This window comes from Raphanus sativus, unplaced genomic scaffold (genome assembly GCF_000801105.2).
Source record: "Raphanus sativus cultivar WK10039 unplaced genomic scaffold, ASM80110v3 Scaffold3352, whole genome shotgun sequence".
NCBI classification, from domain to species: domain Eukaryota; kingdom Viridiplantae; phylum Streptophyta; class Magnoliopsida; order Brassicales; family Brassicaceae; genus Raphanus; species Raphanus sativus.
This window is the reverse complement of record NW_026618658.1, coordinates 1-11,300: the sequence shown is the minus strand read 5'-3', so window position 1 is coordinate 11,300 and position 11,300 is coordinate 1. Positions and strand designations below refer to the sequence as shown.

The 11,300-nt window shown below is 38.7% G+C and overlaps 4 protein-coding genes and 1 long non-coding RNA gene across 7 annotated transcripts; 3 read left to right on the top strand and 2 right to left on the bottom strand.

The window, feature by feature from the left end:
* The first annotated feature begins 17 nt into the window (after positions 1-17).
* Positions 18-3,013, top strand: LOC130506529 (uncharacterized). Its single transcript, XM_057001198.1, has 2 exons — positions 18-445; positions 1,928-3,013. The coding sequence occupies exon 2, from the start codon at positions 1,940-1,942 to the stop codon at positions 2,360-2,362; it is 423 nt and encodes a 140-aa protein (XP_056857178.1). The 5' UTR covers positions 18-445; positions 1,928-1,939; the 3' UTR covers positions 2,363-3,013.
* LOC108825265 (glutathione S-transferase T3-like) lies at positions 791-1,690 on the top strand. Its single transcript, XM_018598578.1, has one exon. It carries the CDS (start codon positions 791-793, stop codon positions 1,688-1,690), a length of 900 nt encoding a protein of 299 aa, XP_018454080.1.
* A 1,761-nt stretch (positions 3,014-4,774) lies between the features above and the next one.
* On the top strand, positions 4,775-6,526 carry LOC108823744 (uncharacterized). Of its 3 annotated transcripts, none has more exons than XR_001945097.2 (4): positions 4,778-5,142; positions 5,236-5,487; positions 5,780-6,007; positions 6,155-6,526. It is a non-coding gene; the product is annotated as an uncharacterized LOC108823744 (long non-coding RNA). The 3 variants fall into 3 exon arrangements; XR_008942045.1 differs by having other exon boundaries at positions 4,779-5,142; positions 5,236-5,451; XR_008942044.1 differs by having other exon boundaries at positions 4,775-5,142; positions 5,236-6,007.
* Positions 6,527-7,295: 769 nt separating this feature from the next.
* On the bottom strand, positions 7,296-8,607 carry LOC108823745 (uncharacterized). Its single transcript, XM_057001199.1, has 4 exons — positions 8,332-8,607; positions 7,778-7,901; positions 7,598-7,695; positions 7,296-7,483 (listed from the first exon to the last, which is right to left on the bottom strand). Exons 1-3 carry the CDS (start codon positions 8,507-8,509, stop codon positions 7,629-7,631), a joined length of 369 nt encoding a protein of 122 aa, XP_056857179.1. The 5' UTR covers positions 8,510-8,607; the 3' UTR covers positions 7,296-7,483; positions 7,598-7,628.
* A 1,428-nt stretch (positions 8,608-10,035) lies between these two features.
* LOC108823687 (protein MIZU-KUSSEI 1) lies at positions 10,036-11,288 on the bottom strand. The gene has a single exon (XM_018596950.2). The coding sequence runs from the start codon at positions 11,082-11,084 to the stop codon at positions 10,323-10,325; it is 762 nt and encodes a 253-aa protein (XP_018452452.1). The 5' UTR covers positions 11,085-11,288; the 3' UTR covers positions 10,036-10,322.
* Positions 11,289-11,300: the final 12 nt, after the last annotated feature.

The following is an 11,300-nucleotide window of genomic DNA, read 5'->3' as shown; positions in this document are numbered from 1 at the left end:
AAATAGGAAGTCGATGCAATTTTCACTTGGTTTAGGTTATTCAGAAAATAGGATGTCGATTCTTAAGTTTGATTATACTGCGCTTTGCTTTGCTTTGCTCTTTACTATGTGTTATCCATTGCTGTTTGATTATACTGCGCTTTGCTTTGCTTTGCTCTTTACTATGTGTTATGTTTGCTTTGCGCTTTGCTCATGAACATAACACTGCCATTGTTAATAATACATATGTGTTTGCTCGTGAACATAACCCCTGCTCTGCGCTTTGCTCATGAACATAACCCTTGTTTTAATAATAAGAATTGCGTCTGCTCTATGTGAAATCAATACATATGATGAATCTTAACTTTCTCTTTTCCTTTGTTTCTGAGGATTGAAGTTGAGGACAACCAGGCCGAGAGTTCAACCGGATAAGCAACAACAAACAAGCCTTTATCCAAAGTAAAAGGTTAGTCATTTTTTTTTTAGTTCAGTAGTGTAATTTGGTTAGTCACTATTGGTTTAGTTGTCAATATCAGTTTGGATTTAGTTAACTATTGGTTTACTTTTTGTTTCCTAGTTACATGGTTTAGTTATCAAACTATAAATTGATATGAAAGCTTAGCAACAACACTTTGACTTTACTGATATTGTAAATGCTATAAAACACTCTAATGTCCGTAATAAGTGTCTGAGTTGATGGAAGTAGGTAATGGTTATTAGGTAAGAATTAACTACAACAACTCCCATTTATACCCGACACCAATACTCAATCTCTCTTCATCATCTTCTTCTTTGTATGAATCTGTTTCCTATGGATTCAAACAATAATCCTAATAGTCAGTCTCAACCTTACTTTAGTCTTCTTAACTTCCCTTATGATAGATTCTCTCCCAGTGTAAACTTCTCCTCTTCTCAAACCGAAACCCCTTTTCTTAGTCCACAACCGAGTTCCCAACCGAGTCAACCAGAAGACACACCAGAAGAGCGTAGGGAGAGAAGGATATGGTCCACACAAGATGACTTAGTCCTAATAAGTGGCTGGTTAAACACATCGAAGGATTCCATAGTTGGGAATGACCAAAGGGCGGGGAGCTTTTGGAAGCGTATAGGAGACTATTATGCATCGAGTACTCATGTACTTGATGGTGCTCAGCCAAGAAACCCAGACCATTGTAGACATAGGTGGCAAAAGATTTCCCGGGAAGTGAGCAGGTTCTGTGGAACTTATGCAGATGCAAAGAGTGAGAAGGCTAGTGGCATGAATGATTTGGACATTCTGCAGAATGCTCACCGACTCTTCACTTTGCTGTACAAGAAGAAGTTTGGTTTGGAGTATGCATGGAATGTGCTGCGCTTTGAACAGAAATGGTGCGACCACACTCCTATGAACCCTACTCCTAAGACAACCAGCTCTAACAAGAGAAAAGCTGATGATGCAGCACCATCTACAGAATCTGTTGTTGGTGAGCATGAGAGCAGGCCTCCGGGTATAAAGGCAATGAAAAGGTTAAGGAACAAAGGGAAAGACAAGGTTGTACCATCTGCAAACATTACTGAGATCTGGGAGGTCAAACAGAAGGATTTGGAGGCGAAGAAAGAACTCCAAAAGATGTCACTTCTTGACACTCTCATTGCCCGCAAAGACACTCTTGATGAAGATGAAAAACTCATTAAAAAGAGCCTAATTCGTGAACTATTTAAGGAACTTTGATCTGTCTATTTTAACTTAGTAGAAACTTAGTTTGTTTAAGTATGTGTTTACTATGTTTGAACCCTTGTTTTTAATGAATCAGTTTGTTTTAGTGAATCAGTTATGTAACCCTTGTTCGCCTATGTTTTTAATGAATCCGTATGTTATAATTCAGTCTGGTTCTTTTTAATTGCTTTGTTTAAGTCTTGCACATTCTAAATAAAAAACTAATTAGAATCTCTGTTTTTTTGGTTTCAGGTTCAAGAAGACATGGGACTTGACTCTATCTACGACTACGGAATAAACAGCCCATTAGACTATAGTTCTGAAGACGAGGCTGATAGCGGTTACTATGCTCTGCAACTTGGTCTTGCTGCGGTTGGATACACCGGCTCTGAAGAGGAGGCGCAAGCTGAAGAGGAGGCGCAACCTGATCATGAGCAGAGGTTGGTGAACCTCGAGAGGTTTGTTGCTGAGTTAGGTGAGAAGAAACCAAAGCCTGATCATGAGCAGAGGTTGGTGAACCTCGAGAGGGTTGTTGCTGAGTTAGGTGAGAAGAAACCAAAGCCTGATCATGAGCAGAGGTTGGTGAACCTCGAGAGGGTTGTTGCTGAGTTAGGTGAGAAGAAACCAAAGGCTGATCATGAAGAGAGGTTGGTGAACCTCGAGAGGCTTGTTGCTGAGTTACGTTAGAATGTCGGGACGTGGTATGTTGTTTTATTGTGAACTGCTATGTTGTTTTATTGTGAGAACTGCTATGTTGTTTTATTTTGTGAACTGTTGGTTGTGGACGTGTGTTTTTTAAGTATGTTGCTGGGTTATCGTGGACGTGTGTTGTTTTGGAAGCAATAGTCACATGAATTTGGTTTTCTAGTTGTCTTGGATTTTAGTTATAAAGCAAGAGTCACATGTATTTTGTGTTTCAGAAGATAAAAAATGACAGAGTCACATGCCATTGGATTGTAGTTATAAACCAAGAATCACATGATTTTATCCCAATGAAATGAGCTTCTATAAATACAATTCTCTTCTCACATTTTCTACAAACCAAAGCAATTCTCTCATTTTCTACAAACCAAAGCAATTCTTTTCTCTCATTTATTTTCTTTCTCTCATTTACCTTTGATGGCATCTTCTTCCAACAATTTTCACTATCATTATGAGGCTAATGATGATAGTTTTGAACAATTTTTTCAAGAGCAGTTTGATAATGAATTAGAAGCTACTGCAGAGGAAATTCCGCCCGAGAGGAATAAACGTATATATATCGATAGAAAACGGGAAGAAGGGCACAATCGATTGTGGAACGATTATTTTAGTGATAATCCCACTTACACCGAGAAGTTATTTCGCAGACGATTCCGAATGAACAAGTCATTGTTCTTGCGTATTGTCAATCGTCTCACTGCAGAAGTTCCATATTTTCGACCCAAAAAGATGCAACCTTCCGGAATGGTGTTTCACCGCTACAACAATGTACTGCAGCTATTCGACTATTAGCATATGGGGGTGCGGCGGATGGTGTTGACGAATATATACGTATTGGCGAAACGACGGCTCGTAAATGTTTGGAACATTTCGTCGTCGGAATAGTTGACTTGTTTGGCGATGAATACCTACGCCGACCCACTGAAGATGATCTTCGAAGGCTACTCTTTTATGGGGAACAACGGGGTTTTCCCGGGATGGTTGGAAGCATCGACTGTATGCATTGGAAATGGAAGAATTGCCCAACTGCTTGGAAAGGAATGTATTCACGAGGCACAGATAAACCAACAATTGTTTTGGAGGCGGTAGCTTCACAAGATCTCTGGATATGGCACGCATTTTTTGGCGCACCAGGTACTTGTAACGATTTAAATGTACTTGACCAATCACCAGTATTTAATGACATTATTTACGGCCGAGCTCCCGAAGTGAAGTACAATGTCAACGGAAGGGAGTATAATTTGGCTTACTATCTGACGGATGGTATTTACCCCGAATGGGCGACATTTGTTAAATCCATCCCACGACCACAACACCAGAAACATCGTTTATTTGCAGAACATCAAGAAAGTGCACGGAAAGATGTTGAGCGTGCATTCGGAGTCCTCCAATCTAGATTCGCGATTATTAAAAATCCTTCTCTTTTATGGGCGAAAGGTAAAATAGCATATATTATGCGAGCATGTCTCATACTCCATAATATGATTGTTGAAGATGAACGAGATTCATACAGTGTCTATGACGAACAAGAATTCGAACAAGAATTCGAACAAGACAATGGAACACAAACTAATATGGCTTCAAATCTCGAGGGTTTGGGTGATGGTCACACAATTGTTCGTGATAGACAAGCACATCACCAATTAAAAGAGGATTTGATTGAGAATATATGGAATAAATTTGGACATTAAACTTTGTATTAATTAAATAAAAAATTTGTATGTTTAATTAAGTGATATATTGGTTTCATAGTAATTTTCAGATGTATTGTGTGTTTCTTTTTTTTTTGGAATCAATTTTAAAATAAGTTTTTTTGTTACATTATTTAATTAATTTTATTTGGTTAAGCACACCTTTAATTAAAAGTGATCTACCTTTGTGGATGTCCCATGTTCCTAGCCTAAATACAATATTATACTACTATTTTCACTCTAAGCACACACCTAACTGTTCCCCCTTTGAGGATGCTCTAAGGAGGTAGAGAGAGAACTCTTTTGTTCTGTCAGAGACTCACAGGAAACATGTTATGGTTTCTATATTAGGTAACTAAATTATTAGAGGGTTTACAAAAAAAAAGCCTAAATTATTAGAGAGGAACATTTGGGTCCAAGCTCTGTTTTCATCATCATTCCCGCAGATCTGCACCCTGTTGACCACATAAAAATACGTATATAAGAGATGAACCACATACAAATACGTATATAAGAGATGTAACTATTGAGCTTTTATCAAGTAACATGCCTAATTAAATGATAAATCTTAGAGCAGCCGCAACCCAGGATTTTAATAAATCTTTAGCGCGTTTACCTAGACAAATAACACAAAATAATAATAAAAAAATTTGGTAACCTAAGGATTGATCCTTAAATAAGGCATTTAAGGATCAAATCCTTAATGACGTGGACAGGGGCTAGGGGTTGTGTTCTGCGTGTGGAAAAAAATTCATTGTCTTTATCGCGAAAAAAAAAAATTGAGAGCAACTCTTCTAAGGAGACGAAGAAGGAGACTCTTCATCGGAACTGCTATACCGTCAGAGGTGATCCAGCGGTGGTGCAGGAGGAGACTCATCATCGGAACTGCTATACCGTCAGCCTTGCGAAGGTGAAAGGGAGGTTCTCAAAATTGAGATCCGTGGAGCTTAGGGGAAACATGTATGCGTGGATAGAGGCGATGGGGAGGGTACGTGTATCCGTGGATAGAGGCGATGTCAACGTCTGTCTGGAGGAGATAAGGCTGAAGAGGATGGTTACAAGTCTCGTTGCCAGGTCTAGTGTTTCCCCTCTTCCCTAAAGCTCTCTACTTTTCACTCATATCCCAACTAAATCTATGTGTGTGCGTGTGTGTTTATTCTCTAACAGATTGTGAACCTTCACCACATGTTGTCAAAGGCTGTGATTAAGTCCAATCCTAGTGTCTTATGGTGTTACAAGGAAAAACTTGATATCAACGATTATTACCACCAAGCTCGGCTTGCCAAAAAGTCTGCAAAGCCTCTGTTCTGTCCTTCTCATCTGAAGGAACACCACCATCCCGCTTAGCATTGAGGGATCGTCCCTGAGGGATGCATAGGTTTGGTCAGTGACATGTGTGTTTCAATGATCAAGATTCTGGTACCTAACTAGCTATGTCCTAAAAGTCCTCTGAAGCAATTATCTTTAGTCTGCCATAATGAAATTTTGGTCTGGATGTTATATCTGCTTAATCAGAATTCACCTTGCCTTGTTTGAATCTAATATGTTAAGTCTTTGTGTGTGTGTTCTTGAACAATTACGTTTACGTAGTACCACACCTGAGGTTCACAGTTCTTGGATTTTATCAGAAGTCTTTGCCTTCCTATTTACCTGCATAAGATGATTATCTAAAATGTATGTTCTGTCTGTTGCATGTGGTTTTATTGTGAAGTTCAAAGAATTGCTGCATTGAAGTGGAGGATCAAATTGCTTGCTACAGAGAAAGACAGAGAGCTGCTTGCTGTTAAACTTGATAACGAAGCGGAATGTTTGTTGTTGGTTTATACGAATTAATTATCTGAATGGTTTGATACTCTTAAGTTTTCTTTGTAAACTTCCACTAGGCCTGGTCGAAAGAGGGTCTTCTCAGAGAACAAAACAAAGAACTTGCTACTCTCAGGTGCCTTTTTTAAATTCTTGATACTATTTTCTCTTCGTTTAGGCCTTTCTCATTATCCCTTCACTGATTACATATTAGGCCTTTCACTTGTACATTGTGGTATTGGAATATTTAACAAGCTATAACTTTTTCTTTCTTAATATGCAGAAGGGAGCATGATCATTCTGATGCTGAGAGGTCCCAAAAACATACATAAACTATCTGAACTTCAGGAGCATTTTCAAGAGAAAGAGAGACAATACGCTGAATTGCAGGAACATGTTTGCTTTACACCATCAAGTTATGTTTGGACTACCATTCTTGCCACTCTTCACGCTCTCTGCCTAATGATCTGGATCAGACCCCAAGTGGTATAGTTTTTAGAAAAATCTCATTGCTTTCTTATTATCTTAAGGCTTCATAAAACTAAATGTAGTTCAAAGTTTTTCTCCCTTATATGTAGAACATAAACACATTTGATCATATTGCTAATTCTTTTTATTCCTAAGGATTCAAATATAAAAAACACCATTGGACATTCTTTTTGGATTAGAATCCTTAACTATTCTAAAAAAAAAAAATAGTTTAATAGTCCTAAGGACTCCAATGGTGGTAACACCATTGGAGATGCTGGTTATTTCATTTGAGGCTTACGTAAACTCTAGTCTCTAGACAGAGAGTAATACGTATGACATAAAAAAATTACGATACACGACGTTAGCGTCTTTGTGTAGTTCAGTGGTTACCGTTAGTGTTAAAGACAACTTCTGGCCATAGCTATGATGAACCGTCCGGTTCTAGCGCAGACTAGATGCGCCAAAATGAGTTCCTCATGCTGTGTCTCTCACAGGAGCATCCATCAAACTGTTTAGCTAGGGGGGTTAGAATTACAGGTCTCTGAACCTGCTGACAGGTTAGTTCTGCTCGCTACTGCTGCTTCTGCTCTCCTTCTTCAAACTGAAATCAGCTTGAGATTATTGGCGTCTTCTCATTGGCTTATCACATCTGACTTCCTTGGACGGTTTGGATGATTGGTTGAACTCGGAGATAACTGCATCTACCAAAGCTTCTGGAGTTCTATGCAGGTTTAAAGGAGTATTGGTGGATGGGAAGGGTGTGAGGTACTGATCATTGTCTTGGAGATGAGAAGCTACTTTCTTGTGAGCTGTCATCTTTAAACCTTTTAGAAGCTCTTCTGTTTGTTGGTTTCAGTCCATAGTAGCCTTGCAGAAACCAATTGATTCATTTATTAGCTTTCTTCCTGCTCTTAATTCTTACACCGAAGGTTGCATAATTTAAAGGAAGTAGGTTCTATGACCAATCAATATTATTGTAAACAGAGATTTTAAAAAGTTGATGGCCTATAGAGAGAACCAAGACGCAATAACTTTACACGGTTCCAGTATTAGTTTTGGTACACTGCAGCGACATGATTAAAATAGAATCTGCTCATGTAAAAGGGTCACTTTGTAGCCGCTTTGGTTTGCTGCCTACCATCTTTCCTTAGGCAGTTTCCAACGGAAACAACTCTTAGTCAGCATGTTCTTGTTCTTACACTTTAGATAAAAAAAACAGAGTTGAATTATAACATTCAGTTTATGTTTCTCTTACGTGTATGTAATAGAATGCTCTGCCATTTTCTTCATCCGACATATCCAAGCAAGACTCCATCGTACCCAAGCACAAACCCTTTCTTATCATCCACAAATCTACAAAACACACAGTTATGATTTAGAGAGCTGATTAGTTTGGTGAAGCGTTTTTTTGATGTTTGGTTACAGACACTCTTACTTGACTTCGTATAGATTAGCTACGATACTATCGGCAGCTTTTGTCACGGTTCCATGACTAATGACTTGCCTCCGTTTCTTGTTCTCAATAGAATCCCACTCCCTCCTACTGCCCATGCTTCTTCCTGCAATTCACACAACACAATCAACAACAAAAGAGCTGTTGTAATCTAGACAGTGGAGAACTGGTTGGAACATTGGAATCATAAGAAAAAAACATAAAACATGCAAATGCAACGAATGTGTTGAGGTTAACTCAGTTGTTTCAGGTCAAGAACAAGAATAACATAATACAATATTATAATCTCATGTTATAGATCATAGATTCATAATCTAAAGCTCAATTAATGATCTCATGTCGATCATGTGACGTCTCACAAAAACCTAAACAATAATATTCAGCCTGCACAACTCTCGCTCTCATATTTACAATCCTCTAACAGCCTGCACAATATCTCAGTTGTTTCATCTCAATATCACACCGATACAAGAAGAAATAGAGATCATGATCTTTTAATGCTTCAGAAAATCAAAAATAGAGAATGGGAAAATAGCCTTCAGAGATGAACAGGGAGATGATTGTAGAGAGGCCGGAGAGTAACGAGGTGTGGCATTGGTGAACTCTATGAGCCCCATAAAGATGAGAAATGGGAGTGAGATTAGCGGATTGGGTGGGTACTACGTCTTGTCCACCTATACGGTTTAGAGGGGACTGCAGTTTTGTTATTACCATAACTAAATTAGTAATTGATGCCTGTCGTGTCAATCTGACAAATTTTATACTATTAGTAGAAAAACAAGAATAAAAAGCATTTAGATAAAAGAACAAGCATTTAGATAAAAAGCATATAGATATAAGGTAAAACAACCATTACACACAATTTATTAAATAAAAGAAACGCTACACACGAGTTATTAGATAAAAGAAAGGCCATTACACTGAGACATTTAGAAAAATGCATTTAGATTTGGTGGTTGCGAGAGATGAAACCCTCCAACCAGTCAACGCTACTGTAGAAGATGGTTGTGCCTCCAATGGGAACTGAAACTGAACAGCTTCGGTATACGTCCATTATATCCTCGCCCCACACGTAGACTGAGCCGCCAGAGAGAACATCAAAAGTGCCACCCACCGGAAAGTGTTTTTCATCGGTGTTCTGAACCACCACAACAGGTTGCCCAGTGGGTGTAGCAAAGTCGCAACCAACGACATGCACAACCCTTGTAGAGATTCGGACAACTTCATCGGGGAAGCTGAGCACAACCCCAACTACACCTAGTGGCATGTCATCTGCAAAAAAAATCAAACAAAAAAATTAACAAGAATAATATGGTGTGACATAAATAAATCTTCATAACAGTCATAAGTTTATAATCATAAATCTATAACAATATTTGAATTTGAGAAATTTGAAAGTAAATCTAAAATCTTCATAACATACTTTCTTCACACGACCCCACGATCCTCTCGAAACATACTTTCTTTATAATCTTAATTGTTATAGCCGTATGCATCAGATTTTTCTCTTTTTTGAAAATTCTCATAAAGAAACTTTGCAATTTTCGTATCAGTAAATATGTTCTTTAATGTTAACATAAGAAAAAAGGAAAAAAAAAATTTGACAAAAAAAAAAGAAGAAAGCATGTTCCTTGAGTACTGTGCAGTATGTGTTCAGAAAAAAGAAAATTGTGCAGTGATCTTAGTCGGATCTATGTTTTCTTAATGTACAAACGCCTAACAAAGTTTGATATAGAGTTTATATATGAGAATATTTTGATTTTGAATATTGCATGTAGTATTTCTTAGTTATGAGTTATTACAAGTTCAATTCTCAGTTATTATAACTATAGTTATCCGTGTTGAGTATGCAATGAAAGAAGAAAAAAAAAAAGTAAAAGCTCCTTGACATTACAATACAAGAATATATTTTGGTATGTCATTTTATACATAATCTTTCAATATGTGTGGAAGCTAATCTCCCGAATTTAATAGATTGAACCACCTAGCAGAATATCTCAGAAAAATAAATATAATTCGTCGTTATGTTGATACGGGTATTCATTATAATGTATGGTCCATACCATTCAATTTATTATTATTATACTATTCTTGGATCAGAGAAAATCAATGATGATTTCACACTATTAATCATAGTTTAGTGACCAAAATACTAATGGAAATATGAAACAAATCAAGACTTTAATCATTATGATTCTACAGCCTGGGTGCTCCCCATGATAACTTAAAAACATTCTAGAAACAACAAAAAGATTACACATTTTATAAAAGTGAAATTTATACATTTACATATCCATATACCAAATTTAAAAACCTTCTAAACCCACCTCCCAAAAGAAAAAAAAACATGCTCTAACACATCATCCATCCATAGATCACATTCTCATCTAAACCGAATTGCAACAATAGAGACATCTCTACTTTAATTCTCACTTAACCGACAATTCAAAGTAACTAAACCAGAAAATCTGCCTTAACTGATAAACCTCTTATCCAGGTAGAAGGTTCGGTGTGATCATCTTCTTCGTCAGATTCTGAGTAGATAGATACTGAGCTCCGGAGCTCCATTGCTATCAGGATTCATCATATAGAAAGCTTCAGAGTCACGCGACCCCACAATTCTCTCGAACTTTGCCCTCATATACATTATCTCTCCTCCTCCACCCCCGGATGTCTCCTCCGTCTCTGGTAAAACTCCGGCTCCCATGGAGACCATCTCGAGCGCCTTCAGAACTTTCTTCTCCTTCTCGCCACACTCCCTCCTCGTGGCGAAACCACACTTCTTGCCGTTGCAGTAAGTCCTCCACGCCGGCTCCTCCACCAACCGCCGTGGACGGCGGTCACCGTTTTCTTCTTTAGCTTCCTCTCTGGCCTTGTCGCATTCCAGAGCGATCCTCACGAGCCCCGAAGCCATCTCCTTGACTAGTCCGCTGATCGGAGTAGCGAGCTCGATGAGAAACGCCGGAGGAGAAGTCGGGTCTTTCTGGACGGAGAAGTGGACGTGCCCGCGGCGTGATCCGAAAAGGGTGCCCACGACCCGGGATCCGAGTCCGGAGTTGTTGCTACCGGGTCGGACTCTGCTGAGAGAGGAGATGACTGAACGGAGGCGAGAGACGGCGAACGTTTGGAGCTTTCTTTTGGGAGTTATTACAGTAGAGGGTTTAGTGTTCTTGTCGGGAAGAGGGTTATGGGAAGAAACGTCGTCGTTTTCGTCTGATCCGACTTTTGTTGTCCAGTGGAAACTGTTGTGTCTCTTGGAGGCAAAGTCATGTGTGTTTGGTTTCGCCATTGAAAGAAGCTGAACCTTAAGGAAAGAAGAGAGAGAGAGAGAGTGTGTTTCTGGATGTGGTTAATGACCAAAGTTGCTGGTGTGAATTTAACTTCAGGGTTTGGTCTATTTGGTGACTCTCTCTCTCTATCTCTTTACTCTTTTCTATATCTTTCTCTCTTGTCGTTGTGAGTGTGTTGGTGTGAGAGAGAAGATAGATAATACATTTGACAGAGA

What these genes read in the sequence shown, in the direction of transcription:
- LOC108825265 (XM_018598578.1), top strand. Translation starts at nt 791, where the DNA reads ATGGATTCAAACAATAATCCTAATAGTCAGTCTCAACCTTACTTTAGT.
- LOC130506529 (XM_057001198.1), top strand. Translation starts at nt 1,940, where the DNA reads ATGGGACTTGACTCTATCTACGACTACGGAATAAACAGCCCATTAGAC.
- LOC108823745 (XM_057001199.1), bottom strand. Translation starts at nt 8,509, where the DNA reads ATGGTAATAACAAAACTGCAGTCCCCTCTAAACCGTATAGGTGGACAA. An exon ending in CTCCCTGTTCATCTCTGAAG is followed by an intron (nt 7,902 to 8,331) that starts GCTATTTTCCCA and finishes TGTGAATTGCAG; the next exon opens with GAAGAAGCATGGGCAGTAGG. An exon ending in GCTAATCTATACGAAGTCAA is followed by an intron (nt 7,696 to 7,777) that starts GTAAGAGTGTCT and finishes TGTGTTTTGTAG; the next exon opens with ATTTGTGGATGATAAGAAAG.
- LOC108823687 (XM_018596950.2), bottom strand. Translation starts at nt 11,084, where the DNA reads ATGGCGAAACCAAACACACATGACTTTGCCTCCAAGAGACACAACAGT.